At 39.7% G+C, this 24,351-nt stretch overlaps 11 protein-coding genes across 24 annotated transcripts; 6 read left to right on the top strand and 5 right to left on the bottom strand.

The window, feature by feature from the left end:
* Window positions 1–154: 154 nt before the first annotated feature.
* Window positions 155–2,219, bottom strand: pde191 (Mitochondrial transcription termination factor family protein). 4 transcript variants are annotated; one of them, NM_001204019.1, is made up of 4 exons: window positions 2,154–2,219; window positions 1,090–2,083; window positions 765–808; window positions 316–689 (listed from the first exon to the last, which is right to left on the bottom strand). In NM_001204019.1, exons 2-4 carry the CDS (start codon window positions 2,071–2,073, stop codon window positions 581–583), a joined length of 1,137 nt encoding a protein of 378 aa, NP_001190948.1. In that variant the 5' UTR covers window positions 2,074–2,083; window positions 2,154–2,219; the 3' UTR covers window positions 316–580. The 4 variants fall into 4 exon arrangements, with proteins under 4 accessions (NP_195529.1, NP_974703.1, NP_001320159.1 ...); NM_202974.2 differs by having other exon boundaries at window positions 185–808; window positions 2,154–2,212; NM_001342483.1 differs by lacking the exon at window positions 765–808 and having other exon boundaries at window positions 245–731; window positions 921–2,083; window positions 2,154–2,212.
* Window positions 2,203–3,915, top strand: AT4G38150 (Pentatricopeptide repeat (PPR) superfamily protein). Of its 3 annotated transcripts, none has more exons than NM_001342482.1 (2): window positions 2,203–3,389; window positions 3,514–3,915. In NM_001342482.1, the coding sequence occupies exon 1, from the start codon at window positions 2,366–2,368 to the stop codon at window positions 3,272–3,274; it is 909 nt and encodes a 302-aa protein (NP_001320158.1). In that variant the 5' UTR covers window positions 2,203–2,365; the 3' UTR covers window positions 3,275–3,389; window positions 3,514–3,915. The 3 variants fall into 3 exon arrangements, with proteins under 3 accessions (NP_001320158.1, NP_195528.1, NP_001031806.1); NM_001036729.1 differs by having other exon boundaries at window positions 2,325–3,309; window positions 3,635–3,675; NM_119976.5 differs by having other exon boundaries at window positions 2,234–3,913.
* A 207-nt stretch (window positions 3,916–4,122) lies between these two features.
* Window positions 4,123–4,671, top strand: AT4G38140 (RING/U-box superfamily protein). The gene has a single exon (NM_119975.2). It carries the CDS (start codon window positions 4,180–4,182, stop codon window positions 4,615–4,617), a length of 438 nt encoding a protein of 145 aa, NP_195527.1. The 5' UTR covers window positions 4,123–4,179; the 3' UTR covers window positions 4,618–4,671.
* Window positions 4,672–4,975: 304 nt separating this feature from the next.
* On the top strand, window positions 4,976–8,207 carry HD1 (histone deacetylase 1). Of its 2 annotated transcripts, NM_119974.4 has the most exons (8): window positions 4,976–5,181; window positions 5,423–5,955; window positions 6,040–6,480; window positions 6,611–6,841; window positions 7,097–7,167; window positions 7,256–7,313; window positions 7,742–7,813; window positions 7,888–8,207. In NM_119974.4, the coding sequence occupies exons 2-8, from the start codon at window positions 5,428–5,430 to the stop codon at window positions 7,990–7,992; spliced, it is 1,506 nt and encodes a 501-aa protein (NP_195526.1). In that variant the 5' UTR covers window positions 4,976–5,181; window positions 5,423–5,427; the 3' UTR covers window positions 7,993–8,207. The 2 variants fall into 2 exon arrangements, with proteins under 2 accessions (NP_195526.1, NP_001078511.1); NM_001085042.1 differs by having other exon boundaries at window positions 4,994–5,181; window positions 7,742–8,193.
* Window positions 8,208–8,229: 22 nt separating this feature from the next.
* On the top strand, window positions 8,230–15,984 carry AT4G38120 (ARM repeat superfamily protein). 4 transcript variants are annotated; one of them, NM_001342480.1, is made up of 26 exons: window positions 8,230–8,688; window positions 8,763–8,941; window positions 9,016–9,274; window positions 9,353–9,420; window positions 9,526–9,595; window positions 9,714–10,079; window positions 10,173–10,252; window positions 10,334–10,385; window positions 10,563–10,716; window positions 10,815–10,902; window positions 11,196–11,298; window positions 11,989–12,079; window positions 12,171–12,268; window positions 12,567–12,749; window positions 12,972–13,208; window positions 13,325–13,420; window positions 13,510–13,604; window positions 13,699–13,762; window positions 13,859–13,937; window positions 14,010–14,083; window positions 14,372–14,584; window positions 14,829–14,902; window positions 14,982–15,088; window positions 15,232–15,350; window positions 15,420–15,497; window positions 15,602–15,984. In NM_001342480.1, the coding sequence occupies exons 1-26, from the start codon at window positions 8,425–8,427 to the stop codon at window positions 15,815–15,817; spliced, it is 3,507 nt and encodes a 1,168-aa protein (NP_001328438.1). In that variant the 5' UTR covers window positions 8,230–8,424; the 3' UTR covers window positions 15,818–15,984. The 4 variants fall into 4 exon arrangements, with proteins under 4 accessions (NP_001328438.1, NP_195525.2, NP_001328439.1 ...); NM_119973.4 differs by lacking the exon at window positions 9,526–9,595 and having other exon boundaries at window positions 8,378–8,688; window positions 9,353–9,497; window positions 9,730–10,079; window positions 15,602–15,977; NM_001342481.1 differs by lacking the exon at window positions 9,526–9,595 and having other exon boundaries at window positions 8,378–8,688; window positions 9,353–9,497; window positions 9,730–10,079; window positions 15,232–15,497; window positions 15,602–15,977.
* A 263-nt stretch (window positions 15,985–16,247) lies between these two features.
* Window positions 16,248–17,616, top strand: AT4G38100 (CURVATURE THYLAKOID 1D-like protein; the record flags this gene model as incomplete). 2 transcript variants are annotated; one of them, NM_119971.4, is made up of 5 exons in its annotated part: window positions 16,248–16,449; window positions 16,696–16,886; window positions 17,048–17,152; window positions 17,227–17,298; window positions 17,381–17,616. In NM_119971.4, the coding sequence occupies exons 1-5, from the start codon at window positions 16,308–16,310 to the stop codon at window positions 17,450–17,452; spliced, it is 582 nt and encodes a 193-aa protein (NP_568035.1). In that variant the 5' UTR covers window positions 16,248–16,307. The 2 variants fall into 2 exon arrangements, with proteins under 2 accessions (NP_568035.1, NP_001328504.1); NM_001342479.1 differs by having other exon boundaries at window positions 16,281–16,886; window positions 17,381–17,452.
* Window positions 17,595–19,213, bottom strand: AT4G38092 (exportin-4 protein; the record flags this gene model as incomplete). Of its 2 annotated transcripts, none has more annotated exons than NM_001125664.1 (5): window positions 17,595–17,802; window positions 18,071–18,155; window positions 18,452–18,560; window positions 18,645–18,825; window positions 19,134–19,145. In NM_001125664.1, the coding sequence occupies 5 exons, from the start codon at window positions 19,143–19,145 to the stop codon at window positions 17,797–17,799; spliced, it is 393 nt and encodes a 130-aa protein (NP_001119136.1). The 2 variants fall into 2 exon arrangements, with proteins under 2 accessions (NP_001119136.1, NP_001329670.1); NM_001342478.1 differs by having other exon boundaries at window positions 17,797–17,802; window positions 18,645–18,732; window positions 19,134–19,213.
* A 450-nt stretch (window positions 19,214–19,663) lies between these two features.
* AT4G38090 (ribosomal protein S5 domain protein) lies at window positions 19,664–20,806 on the top strand. 3 transcript variants are annotated; one of them, NM_119970.3, is made up of 4 exons: window positions 19,709–20,168; window positions 20,257–20,362; window positions 20,433–20,486; window positions 20,570–20,806. In NM_119970.3, exons 1-4 carry the CDS (start codon window positions 19,783–19,785, stop codon window positions 20,726–20,728), a joined length of 705 nt encoding a protein of 234 aa, NP_568034.1. In that variant the 5' UTR covers window positions 19,709–19,782; the 3' UTR covers window positions 20,729–20,806. The 3 variants fall into 3 exon arrangements, with proteins under 3 accessions (NP_001320157.1, NP_568034.1, NP_849515.1); NM_179184.2 differs by having other exon boundaries at window positions 19,723–20,168; window positions 20,433–20,806; NM_001342477.1 differs by having other exon boundaries at window positions 19,664–20,168; window positions 20,257–20,806.
* Window positions 20,807–20,872: 66 nt separating this feature from the next.
* On the bottom strand, window positions 20,873–21,841 carry AT4G38080 (hydroxyproline-rich glycoprotein family protein). The gene has a single exon (NM_119969.4). It carries the CDS (start codon window positions 21,471–21,473, stop codon window positions 21,087–21,089), a length of 387 nt encoding a protein of 128 aa, NP_195521.1. The 5' UTR covers window positions 21,474–21,841; the 3' UTR covers window positions 20,873–21,086.
* AT4G38070 (transcription factor bHLH131-like protein) lies at window positions 21,707–22,981 on the bottom strand. Its single transcript, NM_001342476.1, has 2 exons — window positions 22,403–22,981; window positions 21,707–22,317 (listed from the first exon to the last, which is right to left on the bottom strand). Exons 1-2 carry the CDS (start codon window positions 22,769–22,771, stop codon window positions 21,916–21,918), a joined length of 771 nt encoding a protein of 256 aa, NP_001320156.1. The 5' UTR covers window positions 22,772–22,981; the 3' UTR covers window positions 21,707–21,915.
* Window positions 22,982–23,189: 208 nt separating this feature from the next.
* On the bottom strand, window positions 23,190–23,765 carry AT4G38065 (basic helix loop helix (bHLH) DNA-binding superfamily protein; the record flags this gene model as incomplete). The annotated part of the gene is made up of 1 exon (NM_001342475.1): window positions 23,190–23,765. One exon carries the CDS (start codon window positions 23,763–23,765, stop codon window positions 23,190–23,192), a length of 576 nt encoding a protein of 191 aa, NP_001328887.1.
* Window positions 23,766–24,351: the final 586 nt, after the last annotated feature.

Genomic DNA, 24,351 nt, shown 5'->3' with positions numbered 1-24,351 from the left:
TAAGCCTACACTCTCCTGCCGTTTTTATAACATAAAACGGCAAGCTGTTAGTTTACCATAACCAATGTTGCGAGTTGGGACTGGTAGGCAGGCCTAGTCCTTAATTTTGGGCCCTTAAAATAATAAATTAAGTCGGGCCTATTTGAGTTTTTTGGTCCGTCAACAAACAATTATTGAGTGCTTTAAACAAAGAAAACTACAAGGCTCGAAAAGGCACGTAGGCCCAACAAAGCAGAAATGCCGAAAACATGGCACACAGGCCCAAAATAGAAAAAATCAAAAAGGCACAGAAGCCCAACAAGCAACCACAAGAAACAGCGAACTTCTTCTTGATTCAACTTTGATCGGAAAAACCGAAGAACAAAAACACCAGTCCAAGGAGAGAGAATAGAATAGCTACAAAACGTGAATAACAAAAGGGACTCTACTTGAAAGAGCATTTGAAGCAAAAAAAAACTTTCAAGTTTGGCCGGTTTAAAATACGGTTGATCTCATCCAAAAGAGAGAGCAGAGGGGGTTTCATTTTTATATGACAGGTACATACTATATAGGCAGAGAACGATCAACCATCTCTTTGTCATCAAATGTGACCTTTGACTAGGGGCCTCCATATTTGTGGAATGACTAGGGGCTTTTTACCCACCCATACTTCCGACAAGCAGCTAGACTGCATTGCTGCATATTCTGTTCTGCAGTTAGGCTAAGCAGACACTTCTTTTGCTTGTCGGTTGCTGCAATAATCACAAGCCAATAATGACACTGACTTATCCAACAACATATACATCCCATTTTGATTGCAGTTGAATACCTGAAAACACAGGAACCACTCTATGGATATGCACTTGATCGGGCCATGGTGGTGGTTCTATCATAATTAGGTAATTTTCAAAAGGAAGTGTAGAATCCATGATAAACGAATGCATAGTGAATAATCGATGATATCTGGAAGAAAACACTCTATTGATATCACAATCACTCAAGGAAAAGCTCGTGCTAGAAATTGGTGCACAAGCTGAAAACAGCTTACAGAGAGAGCCTGATGAAGGAAAAAACTAGAGAGAGATATAAAAGCTAGAAGCTTGCAGTTACCTCCGAAAAGCCAAACTTCTCATGGAATTTCTTTGTGTTACAGTCCAGCATTTCTCTAAGGCTGCAGTCAATGTTGTTCTTTTTGACAAGTTTAAACCTCGATTCGACCTTCTTCTTCAATCCATGGTGAAAGAATTCAGGATAAGAAGCCACTTCATCCATGCCTCTTCCCATCACCTGGACGAGGAATCTGATCCTAGGCTGTAGTGAATTCTTAACACTCTTAATCAAGATTTGGGGATAACCAGTGACCATGGTTGCTATCTGGGAATCTCCAAACCCACACTCCTTCAAATAATCATAATTTGGTTTGAGAATCTTGTTAACGTCTCTGCACAAAAGTTGTGGGAAATTCATGACCACCGACTTAATGCCATCCTCACTCAGGCCAACGGATGATTTCAAGAATTCAGTGGTAGGCCGTAACCTTTTATCAACACTGTACCCCATAAGAAATGGGTTCTTCACCAGAACTTTGCCAATCATCCCATCTTGATCAAGGCCAAGGCTAGCAAGAAAGCTGACGATCACTGTCAGCTTGGTGTCGATGCTGTAGCTGATAAGCCTTGGGTTAAAAAGTATCATTTTGCCAAGTTGAGTCTCAGGCACACCTAACGCTTGAAAGAAAGCAAGAAGGGGACAGAGTTTCTCCTCCACGCTATGAGAGAGTATTGGAGGAAATTTGGTAATGGCGGAAGCAACTTCCCGAGGATTCCTTCCAAGACTGGAGAGGCACTCGACCATCGGGATGAGTCTCTCATCGAGGCGTAAAGTCAGGATTTTGGGGCATCGAGAGACGATGTAAGGGAGTTTTCTCTCTTGGATACCAACAATGTTACTCAGGTAGTCCCAGTTTTCTGATGCCACATCGCTTTGAGCCTTTTCCAACTGTTTGCATTTTCTCAACATCTTGTCGATACTCGGATCATCGAAACCTTTGTCCCTGAAGAACCACATGATGCTGCTCGTATTTGTCACCTCCATATAAACGCCACTACAACACACCAATTTTGCTTAACTTAGAGATGATTCGAGCTTTAACAAGGAAGTAGAGAGGAATTTACCTTGGAGGAGAGCCTTTCCGGCTATCCAATTGAACTGAAAGTGAGAAGCTTATCCACACGGAGGAGTGAGGACCTTCTTTCTTTCTTATACCCCCTGTAGAGTAAATGACTGTTATATCCCTCAATCCTTCTCGCGTGACTAAACCCTCCCCTTCTTCTCTCTCCGTCAAAATCTGCAAAACCCTAACTTTTCGAATCAGCGGCAGATAACGATGGTGCCTTCCTCCAAAGCCGTCGTTTTTGCAAGGCAGATGGCGAAGCAGATTCGTGTTACGACGCCGTCGATGTCCGCAACACGCTTTCTCTCAACGGGCGACAATGGTCAAGTAGACGAGCAGCAGAACCCTCCAGAGCCCTTACCCAACAGACCCTTGCGAGGGGAGAGATCTTCCAACTCTCACAGAGAACCACCCGCTAGACAAGCCCACAACCTTGGAAAGAGTGATACTACTCTGTCTGACGATGGCTTCCTCGAACAGTTCAAGCTTGGAGTCAATCAGGATTCACGGGAAACCCCCAAACCGGAACAATACCCGCAGGAGCCCTTACCGCCGCCTGAGGATTCCGATGAGATCTTCAAGAAGATGAAGGAAGGAGGTCTCATCCCTAACGCCGTCGCCATGCTTGACGGCCTCTGCAAAGATGGGCTTGTACAAGAGGCCATGAAGCTTTTCGGATTGATGCGTGACAAGGGTACAATCCCTGAGGTCGTTATCTACACTGCTGTCGTTGAGGCCTTTTGCAAGGCTCATAAAATTGAAGACGCTAAGAGGATTTTCAGGAAAATGCAGAACAATGGGATTGCCCCTAATGCCTTCAGCTACGGTGTGTTGGTTCAGGGATTGTATAATTGCAACATGCTTGACGATGCTGTTGCTTTCTGTAGTGAGATGCTTGAGTCTGGTCACTCTCCTAACGTCCCCACTTTCGTTGAATTGGTTGATGCCTTGTGCAGAGTAAAGGGGGTTGAACAAGCCCAGTCCGCTATTGATACCTTAAACCAAAAAGGATTTGCCGTTAATGTTAAGGCTGTCAAGGAGTTCATGGATAAAAGGGCTCCATTTCCGTCTTTGGCTTGGGAAGCCATCTTCAAGAAGAAACCAACCGAGAAACCCTTCTGATTTACTTACGCAGTGCTGTTAAGTATGCCGTCTCAGTAAGATGTTTTCTTGACTTGTAATAACAACCTTGAAAGTGAAAATCAATATGAGTCTTCCTTTTTCTGCTTGGAGTCAGGTATCGAGTTTTTTTTTTTTTCCTATGTCCTTTAAAAATGTGTAGTTGTAGATGTAGTTCCCTGTTTTCATGCATTCTAATATTGATTGCAAGTTCAATGAATAGCGTTGTGTTGGCGGTATAGGGTGTCAAATTATGCTTGACGCTTATCAGTCATTACCAATGATGTATGTGACTGTCTATTGCAAATGTGGCCGACTTCATGAACAAATATGAACAATAGTATCATTGGTTACATACACCAGGCATAAAACTACATCATCCTCCAAAGGCACTGCTGATCTCAGGGACGTGGAGGTCTGTTCTGTAGAAGCTGGCGCTATATTGAATACAAAATGCGTGGAGTCAACATTAAAATAGTTTTTATGATTCACTCGGAGATCTTTACTTGATTTGGTCGGCTGTATTATATTCGTGAACTCGGAAGTCAAGGCCTGTCTTGATGGAAGAATGACTCCTTACTTTTAATATATATATAAATAATACACTGGATATGAATGCCATCTTTTGTTTGTTTACTTTTGGCGTCATGTGATTCTTGTATTGTTTACTATTGTTAAATGCAAGTATCAGGTAGTGCTTAAGATGGAAGCATGTGCATCTCGTATGTTGACCATAACCTCTCCAAGAGTTTTCTTGGAGTTGGGAGAATCGCTGACTTGATTAAAGAAAAACAACAAAAGAATATAATAAGAGATGGGAGGTGGGGTCGGCGCCGTCCCTACTCGATGATATTAGTCTATAAAAGAGAGGGAAGGAATGAGGTAAAGAAGCAGAAAGCTGGAGAAAGATGATTTCAATGTTGTTTCCGCGGTCGCCTTTGTGCACAGCAGCCATAGTATTCTACACATGTGTGTGCATTCCCTTGGGGAGGTTGAAGAAGAATGGTGGAGATGCGGATGCGCATGATGATGACGGTTACAACCTAGTGGGAGTGATGTTTGGGGACAAGGAAAAGGAGGAGGAAATTTGCTGCCCCATATGCCTGGTGGAGTTTGAGGCTGAGGATGCGGTGACCCATCTTCCCAGATGCGCTCATCTCTTCCATATCAATTGCATAGAACCTTGGCTTCTCCGTGGCCACCTCACTTGCCCTCTCTGCAGATCATTTGTATTGGCTCCAACTCCTCCTACACAAAATGTCAATAATGCACACTCCTCTTCCACCTTGTATCTCTCTATCTTCTTCTTTTTCTGTATCTTTCTCCATCTACTTGGATACTTGTAGCCTAGCTTCCTTGTTAACACACCCATTCTTTATTTAACATGTATTTTGTCTTAGTTTCCAAGCACATATTGTCTCCATCTCCTTTTCAATCAAGATTTTGTGGATTACTCAGTTTTATGATATACTGTACTAAACAGAGACAAAAGCAGCACGAGTTTAGTTTTACCAGCCTTGCCTAGTGCCTACTGCTGCTCTAGTGCTCTGTTTCCTAATTGATTTGTTACTCTGCGTAAGACCATTAAGTAAACGGGCTAAAGGCAACTTAATAGGCCTTATTTTTAAAACACATTAAAAGTGGGCCTCATTTTAAACCATAACAGATTAAAAGTGGGCCTTTCCATTATAAACTGAAAGTAGAAAAAGTTGGAAGAGAAGAGTAAGTAGGCTACAGTTTCAGTCAGAGGTGAAAGAAAATCTGAAAGCAAAGCAGAGAGCAGCTCCCTTCCCCTCGGCGAGGAGGAAGGAAGAAGAAAGCCAGAGAGAGAGAGAGAGATCATCGCAGCTTCTCCTCCGACCATTTGACTGCGACTGTGATTACAACACACCGTTGATCCTACGAAAAAGGTCAGTCAGACTCTCTTCCTTGTCTGCGTGATTCCATTTTCCGGCGTCTGTCTAGCCTCGCCGTCTTTTAATATCTTTCACTCGCCTTCCTGTCTCTTCTGCACACTAGATTTGATTTTTTCGTAACTTAAAAAAATGTTGTTGTTGTCATTCAAACGCGTCCATGGCTCAGCTACTCCGCGGCTAGGGTTTAGTTATCATTTTTTAATAATATAATTTTTATGGATCGGCGTGCGTGCAGAGGTAATGGATACTGGCGGCAATTCGCTGGCGTCCGGACCTGATGGTGTGAAGAGGAAAGTTTGTTATTTCTATGACCCTGAGGTCGGCAATTACTACTATGGCCAAGGTCATCCCATGAAGCCCCATCGCATCCGCATGACCCATGCCCTCCTCGCTCACTACGGTCTCCTTCAGCATATGCAGGTTCTCAAGCCCTTCCCTGCCCGCGACCGTGATCTCTGCCGCTTCCACGCCGACGACTATGTCTCTTTTCTCCGCAGCATTACCCCTGAAACCCAGCAAGATCAGATTCGCCAACTTAAGCGCTTCAATGTTGGTGAAGACTGTCCCGTCTTTGACGGCCTTTATTCCTTTTGCCAGACCTATGCTGGAGGATCTGTTGGTGGCTCTGTCAAGCTTAACCACGGCCTCTGCGATATTGCCATCAACTGGGCTGGTGGTCTCCATCACGCTAAGAAGTGCGAGGCCTCTGGCTTCTGTTACGTCAATGATATCGTCTTAGCTATCCTAGAGCTCCTTAAGCAGCATGAGGTTTGTCCACCTGCACCGTTTTGATATATGCTAGGGATGGTTATGTCGTTTCTGAATCTCTAACTCTTCCTCTCTCGTTTGCAGCGTGTTCTTTATGTCGATATTGATATCCACCACGGGGATGGAGTGGAGGAGGCATTTTATGCTACTGACAGGGTTATGACTGTCTCGTTTCATAAATTTGGTGATTACTTTCCCGGTACAGGTCACATTCAGGATATAGGTTATGGTAGCGGAAAGTACTATTCTCTCAATGTACCACTGGATGATGGAATCGATGATGAGAGCTATCATCTGTTATTCAAGCCCATCATGGGGAAAGTTATGGAAATTTTCCGACCAGGGGCTGTGGTATTGCAATGTGGTGCTGATTCATTGTCTGGTGATAGGTTGGGGTGCTTTAATCTTTCAATCAAAGGTCATGCTGAGTGCGTCAAATTTATGAGATCGTTCAATGTTCCCCTACTGCTCTTGGGTGGTGGTGGTTACACTATCCGCAATGTTGCCCGTTGCTGGTGCTACGAGGTACTTTCTTCTGTTCATTTTATGCTGCTCTAGCTTTGCATTGAAATTTCCTTGGTCTCTGTACCAAGGTTAGCCCTCTGTGACGCCTCTCTTTCTTTGAATTTATTACAACAAACTGTTTATATGACAGACTGGAGTTGCACTTGGAGTTGAAGTTGAAGACAAGATGCCGGAGCATGAATATTATGAATACTTTGGTCCAGACTATACACTTCACGTTGCTCCAAGTAACATGGAAAATAAGAATTCTCGTCAGATGCTTGAAGAGATTCGCAATGACCTTCTCCACAATCTCTCTAAGCTTCAGCATGCTCCAAGTGTACCATTTCAGGAAAGACCACCTGATACAGAGACTCCCGAGGTATGCCACTTGAGCAAATCATTTGAAGTGTGTTGGCTCCTTTATTTCTGTTGCCCATTCTTTCTTGCATTTCCTCATGGGTTTTGGTGAGCTTATCTAAGTGTAACTGCAGTTACAATAAGAATTTTCTAATTTAAACAGCTGGGCTGGTAAATAATGTTCGTCCAGTTAGATATGTATAAGTATTCCTTGATTGATGACTCTGGTTGTTACCAATCTTAGTTTTGTAAAATATGCCTTCTATGTAAATTATAGGTTGATGAAGACCAAGAAGATGGGGATAAAAGATGGGATCCGGATTCAGACATGGATGTTGATGATGACCGGTATGAAATATATATGTTTCCTCCCCTTTTTATTTTTGGTTCGAGTCAGCGGTGTAATGTTTACTTAATGTGGGATCGCATTGTGCAGTAAACCTATACCAAGCAGAGTAAAAAGAGAAGCTGTTGAACCAGATACAAAGGACAAGGTACTACAGCATTATCTCTTAATTGTTTCGATTTCTCAGACACTTTTTCTGGTACAAACATTTGAAGTCATTAGTTCATCTAGGTTTACAGCATTTTCCAGAACAGCACAATGTGCTCTGATAACATTACACTTTTTCTCATCCCGAGACCCAAAACCTAAAGATTCCAGAATGAGTCTCATTCTGACATTAAGTCAGTTAGTTTAAGCTGGAGATACATTCACATGAGGGTAGCGAATCTTTAGCTACGGTTAAATCATTTAGCCTAGGCTATTTATTTAGTATGCTCCCAGCTCCAACAATTGACCTGATTAGATAGTGTGACCGTCTAGCCAAGCTGAGCTGAATCATCTCTGCCTCTCAATTCCTAAAGCCGTCTCCTTTTCTTCCGAGATTAATTTATTTATCATGGCATGTTGTTCGTGCAGGATGGACTGAAAGGAATTATGGAGCGTGGAAAAGGTTGTGAGGTGGAGGTGGATGAGAGTGGAAGCACTAAGGTAAAATGAAGCAGTGGACAGGGCTGAAAAGGGTGGGAATGGTGGTTTTCTAAAGTGGTTAGTTTTGATTGCAGGTTACAGGAGTAAACCCAGTGGGAGTGGAGGAAGCAAGTGTGAAAATGGAAGAGGAAGGAACAAACAAGGGTGGGGCGGAGCAGGCGTTTCCTCCTAAAACATAAGACTCGGAGCTTCTAATTTCTTGCTACTTTTTCTGTCTATCAAATGTTGCTAGTTAAGTTTCTGGAGTTGTTGTTGTTGTAAGCACTCCTCTGTTTTAGAGGATTGAGCACGGATATGTATTTATTCGTTGCATGTCTGAATGATGATATGATATGACAAGACGAGCTATTCCTTTTGCTATATATTTATTGATTGGGCCGAAGAGATCTGCGTCTGCCCACCCCAAAAAAATAAAGAATTGATGTGCTAAACGCAGCAATGAACATCATCAACTAGTGAAGTGGGTGGAGAAGATGTTTTCCTGTAACACAATTGATTTCTAACTCTAAATTAAAAAAATGTAAATCCCTTTAAGACTATTAAGCGTCTCTCTGTCTGTCTCTCGTCGTTCTCGTTTTTGATTGCTTAGTTTTTTCCCGGGAGACTGAAACATGTTCACGGCGGCAGCTTCGTCAAGCGTGGGAAGGTGGCGGACGGCGTTTCTCTCTCTCAGGGACGAAATCTCAACCACTCCACCGCCGCCGGTTCCTCTGTTGCTCGAGGATCTACTCTTCTCTCAATCCCATTCCCTTATCTCTGCCGTCTCTCACCTCCCACTGCACGAGCTCACTTCCGATTGCTTGTTCCTGCTCGATTTGGTTTCCAAAGCTGATGGTCCTGACTGGATCCCTGTCTCTCGTCATACTTGTCAACTGGTGCGTCTTCTCCTTCTCTCCTCCCATCATTTCCTTGTTATTAATGGGATCTCTCCTCCTTTTTATTAATCCAGATTCACGATGTTTGTGCTCGTCTACTTTTCCAACTAAATTCTTCGTCATGGCCGCTCCTTCTTCACTCTTTTGCTTCTGTCTTGGAGTTTCTTCTTCGCCAACCCATGCCTTCTTCACCTTATTCCGCTGCCTATTTCTCCAGAATCGAACCTGTGATCCAATGCTTCGAGACTTTAAGGTTATTATATATCTTCTCACAATCTTGCTGACATTGTTTAAACCTTATTCGTAATCTCCTCTTCCTTTTCCCAGACGTTTGGCCCCTATGCATCCGGAGAACATTCATCTAGTCAAGTTTCTTGTGCGCGTAGTTCCTTTATTACACCAGGATTTAGTTTTATCCTATGGTTTCTCAAATCAAGACCCTTCTCCTACTTTACTTGTGGAAAAGAAACTGCCTCAACAGAATCGCTTATGGGATTCCATGGCTCTTGCCTTTGACATGTTTGGTAGAGCATTTTCTCTATCTGAGTCTTTGTTTCCTACTGACGTCTCCCAATGCACGCTAGAGGTAATCTTCCCCTTCACTGATCGATCCTCTCATTTCTCTCATATGCTTTGTTTCTCAACTTGGTGAATTCTCATATAGGTTCTAAGGAAAGTAATGGACGTATTAGCATCTAAGGGCCAGCTTGTCGAAGACCGATTCATGTGGAGGTATATGCCTTTGGTTTTGTGGAGACTACAATTTACTCCTTTTTTTCTGGGTTCTATTAGACTTGTTGCCCTCTTAGGTAATATTCATTTCTTAATTTTCTACAGCTTTTATTCATGCCTTCTAGGCTGTGTGCACGAGGTCCTTACAAATATCAAATGTCCTGTTTCTGATCACGTAAGTGGGTTCTTGATACCCTTTGCTCCTCCTCTTAGCCTTGGATAAGTGATTTTCTGGTTTAACCTCCATATCAGACTTTTTTCCTTTGTTTAAGCAGATTTTTTAAATGTTGCAGGTCTTAAGTTTCATAGCGTCATTGAGAATGTTTTTCTGTTTTGGACTTACTGGCCCACCTCAGTTATCAGTTTCTGATGTTGTTCACAACGATAAGCATTTGAATGTCAAGCTTTCTCCATTGATTTCTGGAGTAAGTAAGAATGCCAAGAATACTCCTTATAGGCCACCCCACTTGCGCAAGAGGGATGATTTGAACACTAGGCAGCCAGTGTCTTCAAGCTGGCGGCGCCTATCTGCTCATGATTCTGGTAGTTCTGATGTTATATCATCAGATTCCGATTTTAGTGACAGTGACGGCTCCGTACCGGATTCTTATTTTGCCCAAAGCTCCAAGGTTAGAATAGCTGCAATTGTTTGCATACAGGTGAGTAACAATGTATTATTCTTAGTTGGTTCTCATCTTCTACTTAACTTTTCAGTGACAATTACTTATTCATTTTCTTTTTTTCCTGTTAAGGATCTTTGCCAGGCTGATTCAAAGTCATTTACCACTCAGTGGGTGACTCTCTTTCCAACAAGTGATGTACTCAAGCCAAGGTGGAAAATTAACCTACAACATCTTTTGTCACCATACCGTAGTATTTTCTTGTCTCCTTAACTTTCCGAGATCATTAACAGGAAGTTTGAAGCTACTCTAATGACCTGCTTGCTTTTTGATCCTCATTTGAAGGTGGTTATTCTTGTCCCTTTTCAAGTAATTGAGGCACATATTTCGATGCTGTTCTTCATTTTTCACCTTCCCAATAACTTTTATGGTTAAGCAAGTATGTCTAGAGATGTTTTTGTGGCTCAACTTCATGACTGCTGAATCCTGACAATACTTTTTTGTTTACCTTGCAATGTCTAGGTAAGGATTGCATCTGCGTCAGCTCTTGCCACCATGATGGATGGGCCTTCATCTATTTTCCTTCAAGTGGCAGAGTACAAGGAATCTACTAAATATGGATCATTTATGCCCCTCTCCAATTCCCTTGGTCTAATATTAATGCAACTCCACACAGGTTTTCAACGACATTAATTGTCTTAACCTTTTTCTTCTTGTCTGGCTATTAGTTATTCCTTGTTAACCAAGATTTTTATGCCTTTCGTATGGGTGTAGGCATTCTACATTTGATTCACAGTGATAATCATGGTAGATTGTTGATTCAGCTGTTCAAGATCCTCTTGCTTCTAATATCAAGCACACCGTACGTACATTTCTTCTGTGTTTTATTTTATTAGCTCCTCATGATTAAAATGATATTCGTTTTATTGTAAAAGTATTGTATCTTTTTAAAGGTATTTGATATCCGTTATTATAAACCCATAATGGCTCTTGATTAAGATTTACATTTGAGTAAGTGAATTAGGAAAGCTTCATGAATACATGCGTAGACCCAGCTCCGTTTAGCTAATGTTATCTTCTTATTAAAATTTGCAACTACTTTTGGATTTTGTATGAGATTTTCATGTGTTCTTTAACGTTTGTTATCATTTTCAGTTACTCGAGAATGCCGGGAGAATTGCTGCCAAAAGTTATAATGTCTCTGCATGCTAGGATTAATGAGGGCTTTCCTTTCAAAAATGATAAAACTGGTCTGCTGGTTAGTGCTTCCTTTTCCTTATGTTGTTTTGTCTGTTAGCTGTCTTCGTTTATGATGGATATATGATTTTACATTTCATATCTAGGTTTTCATTCTTGGACTATCCTAGTTTCCATTAGCTAAAGTCATAGGATTTAAACTAATTTTAGTCGCATATAGAAATTTGTCGACTGAGGGATGCAATAGGAGGAGAATTTTTTTGGGATTTCTCTGGACGGTACAGGCATTAGACAAGGGCCTAGAGTCGTGTTTGGGAGATTTTTTGTCTCTGTTTATGTTTTGCAGTCCTTATCCAATCTATAAAATATGTTCTAGACTTCTAGTGCCTTTCTTTTCGCTGAATTCCTAATCCAAACAATCTTAAGTTTTCATTCACGGAGGAAAAGAAGAGGTATGGTAAGAACCAAGTAAAGATCTTTCTTCATTGATTAAACCAAAGACAGTATTGAGACTATTTCTAATAGAGGATTCTCAGCTCTGGACCCAATACCTAACCCACACCAATACCATTCCCCAATGATTATCATTTTCGCCACTCTATCGAAGCCTTCCCACATTTGATGGTTGGTTATACTGAGCTGGGAACTCAGGCTTTTAACTTGCTGAATAAAATTTTCTCTGAACTCTAGCTTCTTTTATAAATATTGGTCCTGTGAATGCCATACCTATGTCATGATCTGTTTTATACAGGTTGCCGCAATAGGTTGCCTGTCAGCTGCATTTTCCACCTTTCCTCCTCAAATGAAAGTGCATAATATGCTTTTGGATGAGACATCAGCAGGTTGACCTTATCTTGCGCCTGTTCATTATGACTACTGTCCTAACCAGAATCTTATTATAATATTTGACATGCTTGTTTGAAGTCATTTCAGGATTCAATGGATGTGAATGGAATTCAGGAGTTCTTTCTACTTTATTTCGTTTTGCTGAGCAATTTTCTGACGCATCAACATGCATTGAGGCTCTTCAGGTATTAGGTTGTTCTTATTATAGTATTTCCCTTCTAAGGAGTTCTTATGAAAGTAGAAGGATAGACACAGAATAAATTCAGGTACATATGGTGCTGTCTGAACTCTGTAAGTACATTAAGAAAACTTTTTAACATTTTTTTTGCTGAGGGAGTAACTTATGTAAGACTGGGTCATGGTTCAGGAATATGCTGACTTTTTGTTTCCCTTTCATTTATCCCTATGTACAGATTTTGATAATGAGAGCTGCTACATTACCTGTCCTGTGTTTTGATCCAAAATTATATGGTTTTCGCGCAGGTCCTCCGAGCTGTGGCTCTCAATTATCCAACCTTAGTGCCAGCATATTGGGAAAGGGTCTCTATCCTCGTGTATAAACTTTTGCAGTCTGCTGTTGTTGAAGATTCTCCAACGACATGGAAGTCTTCGGTTAGAGAGTCTGTTGGATATAATGGGGATAAAGTCCTTACAGCTGCTATTAAGGCATGATATCAAATAACTATGTTCTCTATATTTAAATTGAAAACATATTCTAAATTCCCTAACTTCTGTGGAGCAGGGGTATTCATTGCTCATTGGTAGTATGCTCAGATTTAGTTTTGATTTTGTCTGCTCTTGGAAAGAACCTAGCTTGACAGCTGAACCATTTGAGCAATGTCTTTGGGCCACGTTTACAAATAAGAACTTACACAGGATTGTATGTAGGTTTTGGATGGATGCCTTCGCGCAATATCTGGATTTAAGGGAACCGAAGATCTTCAGTATGATAGATTAATGGATACACCATTTACATCTGACTGCATAAGGTCAATAAGAATCTCATCTGCACCATCATATGGATTTGATAATACCCAAGAGCCAATCTTTCAGGCAGGATGTGACCAATGGTCTGAGGCTATTCGTAAACATATAGTTCTGGTGTTACACCATGGTTCTGCAGTGGTGGGTTAAATTTTTTACAAGTTAATGTTTTTGTACAACTAATAGTACAATCATCGATGTAGCTGCTGTAGTTTGCATAATATCCGCGGTCCTGAATTTCTTCCTATGTTTGGAAGGTGAGGAGCACTACAGTTACTTGCTTTGCTGGTATTACATCCTCCATATTTTCCGCTTTCAATAAGCAGGAAAAGGACTTTATTACTTCATCAATTGTAAGTATTGAAGCCTTTTTAGGATTGTTGGTATTACTATCTCGACTTTAGTTTTACAGTAGGTGCCTAATGTCTTTTAGTTTTTGTAGATAACCGCTGCATTGCATGACAAAACACCTTCAGTCAGATCAGCAGCTTGCCGAGCGATTGGTGTTATTTCATGTTTTCCAGAAACTTCTTTAAGGTAACTTAACCCTTTGTCACTGTCTGTTGCTTGTCCTAACTCAACCCTGACAAGATATTCATGGTCAAGAACTTAAAGAACTTTGTGGATGCAGTGCGGAGATATATGAAAAATTTATCTTAGCTGTTGAAGCGAATACCCGGGACTCCTTGACCTCGGTATTGCATTACTGACTTTCATTTATTTGTTCTCATGATCTATGCATTTTATATTTTATTGTTCTACTGCAATGGGATTTATTTTTGTCAATTCAGGTGCGTATAACAGCATCATGGGCTTTGGCCAATCTATGCGATGCTCTGCGATACCGCGTTGATGATAGGTCCTTTGAAGGTACTAGTACTGACGTTATGATTAGACCTGATACAACGTTTGGATTTACTTTTCTTTTATCCTCCTAAGTAGGATTGAAGACAACTTCACAAGTTGTGGATGCACTAATAGAATGTGCTTTGCGCCTAACTGAGGATGGGGACAAGGTAATAAAAATCGTTCCCAACATATTTTGATAAATTAGTATCTCTTTTTACTCAGTGATATGCTTCTTAATCCCAAATATTCCTCTGTTAAATTAATTAGTTGTTTACACCGTAACTTGTAATCCAAATATTATGTTTCTTTGATAGATAAATTCACTGCACTCGTCTGATCCATATGGATGTCGAAAACTGGCTAGCAGAACTTTTTTCTTATGGATCACACAGTAGTTTTTAGTATTGTAGTTATGTGCACATTTGCCATCATCATTTTCGGAATTCTATTGTTAGGTTAAATCCAATGCAGTTCGGGCACTGGGGAGTATTTCAAAATATGTAAAATTGAGATGCATGACAAGTATAAAGTCAGTGGACCAAGATGTGTTACCTTTTCCCCATCAACAGTCATCAAATTCTCACCATCTATCCTGCGCGGTAGATACAAGGTGGTTGGAGAGAACCGTGCAAGCATTTCTTTCCTGTGTTACTACTGGTAATGTTAAGGTATACCTGATAAGTAGAAGTAATAGATGGTTGCGTTTGGATGTGAACATGTGGGTTTCAGTCAGTCTTGGTTCGAGTCGGCCAAGTTTTGTTTGGGAAGAAGCTTATTAAATTAAAATCTAATTGATTTTTATATAGATACGTTATCCAGTTTGATCTGGTTTGGTCGAATGTGGCTCGGTTTGTATACTTACGCATCCTTAGCTTTATCTACTACATAGTTTGACTTCAGAAATTTGTGCAGGTTCAATGGAATGTTTGTCATGCGTTGAGCAATTTATTCTCCAATGAGACAGTAAAACTGCAAGATATGGATTGGTAAGCATCCTTTAGCTTTCTATTACCCAAGCTGCTTCTCTCGGTGACCTCTAATAACTTCTATCTTTTTCTTTTGCAGGGCTCCAAGTGTTTTTAGTATCTTACTATTGCTACTTCGTGATGCATCAAACTTTAAGATAAGAATACAAGCTGCTTCCGCTTTAGCTGTCCCAGCAACCCCACTTGGTGACTTTGATTCTCTATCCCTCTCTCTCTCTAACCATGTAGCTATATTAATTTGGAGAATAGAATTTGTTTGTCTTATATTGTATGTGTTTTGGGATTGTACAGTTTGGCTGATATCTTTCTCGCACATTATGTAATTGCAGCTTATGGGAGATCATTCCCTGATGTTGTCAAAGGTGTAGAGCATACTTTACAAAGTCTCCATTCTGACAGAGAGACGACTCCAGCAAATTTCAAATATAAGAGGTCGCTTGAGAATCAGGTAACATGATGTTGGCGTAATTTTAGGTATTGATGAATGATTTATCTTAAACGCAGTTGCTCGTTGCAGTTAACGTCAACCATGCTGCATCTCCTGAGCCTAGTTTCAAGCTGTCATTTCGAAGCGTTGTCAGAATTTCTTATAAGAGTAAGAAACTGGCAGCTATTATTGTTAATACAACTGTTTTCATCGCTTGATTTTAAAGGATTAGTGACTCGTATTGTCTTGTGGTGTCGCATGAAACCCGACAGAAAGCCTCATTTCTAGAGGAGTGGTTGAGAGGATTGTGTGTGACATTGAAAGAGGAAGATAATGTTTCTGGATCAAGCGGCACAAGCACTTCGGGTGGGAAGCAGAAGAAAGAGTTGATCTCTAGAGCTATACGGTCGCTTGCCAGAAGTTTGCGGGCTGGACATAGCTCTGAAATGGCTCAAAAGTTGCAGGAGTTAGATAGCAATGTGAATTGACTGAGCAAGCAATGCTTCTCGATCGGGTTAACTTGGCCCTGTAATTTCCAACTCAAGTGACTGTAAACAGTTCAACACATGTACATTAGCTCCCATGACAAATTTTGCCAAAAGCATCAGAATGAAATTGGCGGATATATTATAGAAAACATATGATTTTAATTTTGTGTGACATATAAGGATTAGTATAAAACCGTATGAACCATGAAAATGAGATTTTGGAGTTGGCTGTCCTCATGCGATTAGAGAGAGCTATCGTTTTTAAGTAAAGTATAATACTTTGACTATTCCAAATCCAAAGAAGAAAGAAAGAAATTGGCGCTAAGGTAATCCAAAGTGGTACTTTATAACAGACCGGTTTTTGAAGTTTTATATGTTTGGGCCGAACCAAGTATTAACAACGGCCCATTATCCAAAACCCTAGAAGCCTTGTTTATAAAATGACAGTTTTTTTCAGGAGATGAAATGACTTTGATGCATCCGTACGAAAATGGAGCTCTGCACCAGGTCTACCACAATCATCACTCATCTCCCTGCGAGCTTCAACGGCCATGGATATCTAGCGGGAAAATCTGTTGATAGAATCTCACTTCCTCTCCAGCGAAACGTTGCGTCTCTCGTTCTTCAATCCCGTACGAGAATTTGAGAAACCCTGTTTTTGCTTCGTGCTATGTGATTCACTCACTTTTGCGTAATTGGATTTTTCAAAACCCTAAATTGATGAGTAATTTCACTTTTTTTTTTGCTATTTCGAATTGGATTGTTTTCGGATTTTAGTTTTCTAATTAGTATAGATGATGATTCTTGATTCCTTGCGTTTCGTCAATAGTTTGATTGCTTGCTTAAGTACAATTTCATGGTGTTTCCATGGTTTTTAGGCACGTTGCGTTGTAGTAGAAAGTTTCCAGGAGAAACAGTTACTGAAGAAACATCAACAGGAGTCAATGAGTTTGGTGTGGAGGATCGTGATGGAGTAGTTGTTGCAGCCGAAGAGAAAAACTCGAATAGTGAAGCTCCTCAAGCTGAAGATGAGGAAACTCAAGCCCTAGAGTTTTTGAACGATATTAAGGTATCTATCTAATTAACATTAATATCTTGAGATGATGGGAATGTTAATACACTGGTTGTTATGCTTAGAGTTGTATTGTTGTATCACGATTCAATAGACTAGATAATGAAACCATTTCATTTCAGTTCTTTAAGCTTGATGTTGCGATTTTGTCAATGTAGCTGGACTCAGACAAGACATATTCAATCCTGCTCTATGGGAGTGGTGCGATAGTTGCTCTCTACTTAACGTCTGCAATCGTCAGTTCACTCGAAGCAATCCCTCTGGTAAGTACTCTCAAGCCCCCGAAACAAACTCTGTTTGATATAATTGTAGTAACCTTTCATATTTGATGTTACAGTTTCCTAAGCTAATGGAAGTAGTTGGTCTCGGATACACACTCTGGTTCACTACCCGTTATCTGCTATTTAAGGTAAGCTAAACATAGGCTTAATCGACTGAGTTTTAAACTTAAATTCACGTTTTTTTTCTCAAAACTATTTATTTATTTGCAGAGGAACAGAGAAGAACTCAAGACAAAAGTTAGTGAAATCAAAAAGCAGGTTCTTGGGTCTGATAGTGAGTGAGTAGTTTTGCTTCTTTTTTTTTTGCTAGCAGAAATTATTCCCCACAAGTTTTGTTTTTTCCACTGATTTTTAAGTTTTGTTTTTTTATGCCTTGTGGTAGTTTTCTATGGCAGTGTGGAGAAAATGATTGGATTTTAGAAATGAGTAACTTGAATTCGATGTTATATATGTGTATTTTCCAACGTTCAGACTATACAAATCACAAAATTCTATAACATATGGCCAGTATCAGATAACAACATATATGCACCTAATGCTACTCAAACTAAAAATGAAAGTACGAAAAATTACAAAATAATGAAGATACCTGATAGAAAAAGACTTCCTTCTGGGCAGGAGTAAACTCAAGCCTGTAAGAATAATTTATTCGGATTAGAGGTTCCCTTGGATGAACAAAGCAAGCAAGAAAACAGAAGTAGCTAACTAATTTGTCTAGATTTCTTTGAGCTACTCTATTTTTCCAGAAGCTACCGATCATAATTGTCTGTGAACGACAACATCCTTTTCATGAATCCTCTCATATGCATAGCATCAGAAGTGACAGCTAACGTCCAACATCTAATGTGCATGTTTTAAAAATTTAAATACCATAAGCAGAAGAAGCCCACCGCAGCTTACCAGCTGTGCAGCCACAGAAGATACTTTTGAAAGCACATATCCCTCGGATGAATTAGCATGCTGCATGACATAGCCAAGGCAGAAGCTGCAGAAAGATTTCGCCATATTACTTATTTTTTTTTTTTTATATAATCCAAAACTTCATAATAAAAACCTATATTTTCTTATATAGTCATGATTATCTCGGAAAATGATGTGACCAGGAAAGCAGCAGTATTCTAAAACTACTATATTGTGAAGCATGAATGCTCTCAGTTGATTTGCAAAGCCAATCAAAAATTACAAACTTAACACCAAGGGTTGCTTCCTGATAGAGCAGAGGGTGACCAACTGGAAGCTTAAGCATATATCACCCAAATAACATAAAAGAAGAAAAAATACCTAATCAAGCCGCCTTTATCATCGGTGGCAAGAAAGCTCCATTCCCTGATAGCTGATTTTCGAATAGCTGCAGCAGCTTGAAACCTAGCATTTGCCACCTGAGAATTTTCTGGAAGTAGAAAACACTTTCAGTCAAACAGATGAAACTTCCCAAGTCCACTTGGCCGGTTCTGGATTCATCAGAAAGACTTACCAAGAATATATCTACACGCCTTATACGGCTGTGGGGATTGGTGAAGCGACAAAATGGTTGCCTCAGCAGCAACTGGATTACTATTAATCTGTACGAAAGAAAGGGAAATGTCAAGTACACATGAGGTGAGCACAAACAAAGACCATGACAAGCCTTTTATAAGCAAAGAGACTTCGTACTTCTATAAACTCAGAAAGACGGTAATAGTAAACTAGTTCAGTGAGACATGTAGTCTCTAACAACTTAGTCAACAGAGACGTGGAGATAAACAAACACCATAAAAAAGAAAACTTGATAATTTTCAATACGCTACAGTGACTTCAATTTCAAGCCAAACAAATTACAAGAAAACATAAAAAAAACAATTTCATAAATGCAACCACACACACACATGTTCCTCCAGTATATTAGGAAACCAAAACGATCAACCAGGAATAGAGCGAACCACTTGTTTATGCATATATGTATGAAGAAAGAAGAAGCAACAACCTGAATATACATGGCAATGATACATATAAACCTAAAAGGGGATTTTCCAAAAAGTTGTTTTTTGATCCTCTGTTTTTTACTCTATGAAAACAGAATCGTTTATAATGATGAAACATTGCCAGCATACAAATTCACAAAATTTGGTGTTTTGACATACAATTGATATCAAAATAACCCAAAAACTCTATTAGAATCAATTGTATGTGAAAAAAAAACTGAACTTTGATCAGATTCATAGAAGAAACAAAAAAGTAAATAATAACAACAGGAGCTAGCAACATGTATACTATTTCACTTTTTTTAGAGTTTCTAAGCCAATCAGAAGGCTCTATTTCACACCCACTCGCACAAAGTGAGCGTTGAGCGCGTGAGAGCAATTCTGTGGGTGTACCCCTTTCCAAATCATGCCTTTTTCAATCTACTCACTAGTCTCCAAAATTCTATTTCGCGTGAAAATTTGTTTGTTTTCTTCTCTAAACCAATGTAAACCAAACCGCAAATCAATTCTAATTTCAATACCAATGTATACCGAACCTAAAAATCAATTTTAATTTCAAATGTTACTATCAAATGTTTTCTAATCTAGTTTAGCAATTAAATTGAGAAGATTATAATATAGCTAGCTAGACGGCAAAAAGGCAACAATCAGATGTGGGTGGGCGTACCGGTAGCAGCAGCAGTAACCACCGTCGGCGGCCGCAGAATACCGGTGTTAGTGGCTGCATCAGGCAAGAGGTCGATGGCTTCGAATTCGGGTTCATTCACGACACTAAAAGAAACCGTATCCGTGGAGAAAGAGATAAAGAAGAGCAAGTTCATCGCAATCGCTGGACCAATCTCCTCCGAGCAATCAGCTCAAATGTTCCTCTCTCAGGTCCGTGATCCTCGCGCTTCTCACAATTGCTGGGCTTATAAGATCGGTGATCATCACCATCGATGTAGCGATGATGGTGAGCCATCTGGCACAGCAGGGAAGCCGATTCAGTCTGCTATTCTCTCTTCTGGATTAGACAGAGTTATGGTTGTTGTCATTAGGTTAGCTTTCTTCAGTCTTGAAACTTAAATATTGAATCTTTACAAGTTTTGAGAATACAATCTCCTCATAGGATGATGATGATGATAGGTATTTTGGGGGAATCAAACTTGGAACTGGAGGTCTTGTTAGAGCATATGGTGGTGTTACATCTGATTGCTTGAAAACTGCTCCTTCTTGTCTGGTCAAGTCCAAAGTAAATGTCTTTTTCTTTATTGTCTCTTTTGTTGTTCAACTTCATTACTCCTGTTTGTTTCTTCTCCCAGGTTCAAATGGGAGTTGAGGTCACATTTGATCTTTTAGGTGTTCTTTACAATCAGGTGACAGATTCTTTCTGGCTGTGATATTTTTTTTTTGAGATTTTCCTGAGTGCTCATGGATCATTTATATATATGTGTCATAGCTGCAATCGTGTCACGCTGAAGACATCAAGGAAGACTATGATACTGGTAAAGATGGTACTGCAATGGTTTCTTTCAAGGTTGAGTTTGACCTTGTTGATAAATTAGAGGATGCTATCAAATCAAACTGTAGACGAGACCTTGTCTTTTACAAAACTTAGGGTAAAAGCATTCTCATGTAATCAGTTACAGAATAAAGCTTCTTTTTTTTCCTTTCTATATGAGCTGTTTCAAAGTTATTTTACGTTTGATGATGATGATATATATATATATATATATATTGCCTACTGGTTCAGTCTGTTGAGTTGCAGTGGAAAGGAAATCACTCTTTAGAATGTATATTACAAAAGGAACTTGACTTATGGAAGCAACAACAAAGAGGACGATGACACCAAACAACAGCAAAAGAATACATATATGTGTATACAAACTGACACAAAGCAGAGTGTGTGATCCAAAGCTGTCTCAGGAAAGAAGGATAATGATCTGTGACAGCTAATGAGCTAGCTTTCACTTCTCTTACTTTGAAGGTGGTGGAGTAAGGAAAGGAATGTTGAAAGGAAAGTTGAAGGGAAAGTTGCTAGGGAAGTTGATCTGTGGAATGTTAGGGATTGTGGGCTGCACCTGGTTGGGCAATGATGGTATCTGTGTGCTCGGCATCGGTGGCAACCCAGTGGGCTGTGGCAGAGTTGGTTGTGGCTGTGGCAACGTTTGTTGTCCTGGAGTTGGTAGAGAAGGAACCGGTGGCATAGTGGTTTTGGGCAGAGGTGGGAATGTTAAAGCTGGAGGCTGAGTCACTGGTGTTGATTGGAGAAGGTGACGATGAGCGGATAGGCTGGTGAAGAAGCTTGTGAATGTTAGTGCAATGACCAGAGATGTTACAAAGGAGTTCTTGAGAGGAGCCATGGTGCTACTACTACTGCTGTATTGTGCTTTGACTACTTCTTGTTGGTTTGAGTGATGAAGAGACTTGTGCTGGAATCCTCTATTTATAAGGAGGTTTGATGAGAAGTAGGTGGGGAATGTTTGAAGAGTTATTCGTTGGTTCAACTTATTAAACCAAATCTTTGTTTCCCAGAAGAAAGCTATCTACTAGAAGCAACCATGGGATTTCATCTCAAAAGGTACAATTGGGTAAGAACAAAGATGGGACAAAAAATTTCACATGATTCATATTTTGTTATAACATCCACACCATCTCCAAAGAAAGAATTGCATCATTTTTATTCATATAGACTCTTGTAAGTATCCACCCAATTTCAATAACACATGGGCTTTTATACCTTTACATCTACCTTCTCTAATGGACTAGGAGAAACAGAGATGTACAAGTATATAAACAAAATACTCATTGCTGCTGAATTAACAACGATCCTCCATTGTTGTTGTTTTTCGCCTCTGATGATGATTTACCATTCACTACAAGTTTCAACGATTTCTTGAGCTTCACCAATCCTTCATTCCCATTGACACCTTGAACAAACAAGGCACACTTGGTTCTTCCACCTACTGTCATGATCTCAGCTCTCACCGCCTTTGCTTTCACTGCTTTCATTGACTCTGCAACCTCCGACATTAGCCCTTCTCTGTCGCTACAACTGAACACGACTCTTGCCAAGTCTCTGTTGTTATTACAGTGGTCCAATCTCAAGTTGTCTTCTAAAGATGGTGTGGTTGGTATGTCTTGAACCATCTTTTTCAATTCATTGAAGTACCTGACAGTCTCTCCAAGCACAGATGCTTTATCTTGCTGTTTAGTTTCATTGAACATAATACAAAAAGTGTTACTTCTCTGGTGAAACATTTTGTGTAATTGAATGCAGAGCTAAACTTACTTTGACTAAGTTTGGAAGAATGGTGCGGAGAGTTGCAAACTGGGAATTAATCCGAAGCCGTCTCCTTCTCTCTGCGTCACTATGTTTCTTTGCAGCAACTTCTTTAGATTCGGTTTTAGATTTTGGCTTTGTGACTGAGAAACCTCTGGAGAATAGCTTGCTGCTTGTGGCTGCACCTGCGAAGAAACTTCTTCCCATTGTTGTCGAATACGCGGTTGGATTGTAACATCGTGAAATCGGACGCATCCCTTGCTCTAACTGCATCACACACAACACAAGAAATAAACAAAGGATTGATTCAGAGGAGGAAGAAAACAGAGAAGATGAATTTTGATAATGAGAGAGACTTACATGGTGAAGTAAAACCATGGTAACACACAGAGAAGGAGACAGTAGGACATTGGAGGGAATGTTAAATTTGTTGTGTATATATATATATATAAAGACTAAAAAACATTGTAAGAAGAAGAAAGATATGGAGAAGATACCAAAAGGTCGGTAATAATAAATGGGTGATTAATGAGCAATAAGCACGAGAATATTTTGTCATAACTAATAACCAAAGAGGAGATAATCATAATAATAATAACGATTGAGAGAGATTTTCAGACATGAAAATCTGAAAACGAAAACAAACGATATCAAGAAAAGTGAAATATTACAACCTCAAGAGTTTAATTATTGAAAAGTAAATTTAGGATAACAATCTTAAGGCAGGACAGGACTTAAACGTTGTCCTTAAGTTTTCTTCTTCTTCTTCAATGGTATCATTTTCACTCTCTTTCCATTAACTACGACACCCTCTCGCAGTTCGAGCCATTGAAATAATCTTATGGCCGTACTCCTCCTCGTCGTCGTCATCGGAAATAACCACTACCTCAATTTGTTTCTTGGGGATAAAGATCTTTCGTTTTACTTTGCTACACTCTCCGAAAAATGCGGAGATAGCAAGATCGTAATGGGCTTTGATGGGTGGCTTAGACAGCAGAGACCAAGCTAGCGAGGCTTTATCAGCAGCTTCTTGGCTAAATGGGAAATAGTTATGCTTCTTATCAAGAAGTTTCGTCAATTTCTCGAAGTCCTCCAATAAAACTGGTCCGAATCGGTTCGCCCGAATCATGCCGTAATAATCCTTTAAACCGTTTGGAAGCCGGTTTTCTGCGGCGATGAGAAGGTCGCAGATGGCTTCCACTTGCTCAAACTGATCATCATCATCATGCCGTTTACTTTTTAGCAGCTGATTCACTTGAATGATATACCGAACGCTGAGAAACTCACGTGATTTGAGGAGTTTACGGCACGTTTCGATCGGTTTTAAGTCGGGTGCTGTGCGGTTCTGCGAAGCACCTTCTCTGGTCGACATGACAACGAACGGTGAAACCGGAGTGGAGGAGGTGTTTTGGTCTTTTAGATGAGAAATGATGGTTTTATGATGATATGCAACTTCAGTGTCATATTATGGTTTGATATTAAGTTTTGTTTTTAATATGATTAATGTAAAGAATCTAGTCTTACAACTATGATTATTGTATTATCCATTTGTTTGGGATTAGATTCACTGAATGTTTTTCTTTCTATATAATTTTTTTTAATTGTACCGTTTATTTCAGGCAGCATTGAATATAATTCTTATATCTTTTAAAAAATATATATAAGAATTTAGATTTTATATGTTGCATGACTAACTATTTTTGTAGATATTAGTTACCATTTAGATTCTTTTAAAGATTATTACTATGTATTTTCAATACAAAGTTAAACGGTAATTATATTTTATAATGATGATTTACCGTTTAATTTGATGGAACACCGTTAACTATAATCATTGTATTTCTTTACGTATCTTTCTATACATTGCTAGTCAACATTTACAACTAACTAAAATAGAAAATTGCCCACATTTACTATAAATATATACATAAATTTGGTTAAAATTGTTCTAAATAAGT

The sequence above is a fragment of the Arabidopsis thaliana genome, chromosome 4, assembly GCF_000001735.4.
Source record: "Arabidopsis thaliana chromosome 4, partial sequence".
Taxonomy (NCBI): Eukaryota; Viridiplantae; Streptophyta; class Magnoliopsida; order Brassicales; family Brassicaceae; genus Arabidopsis; species Arabidopsis thaliana.
This window is presented reverse-complemented; position numbering and strand designations above follow the sequence as displayed.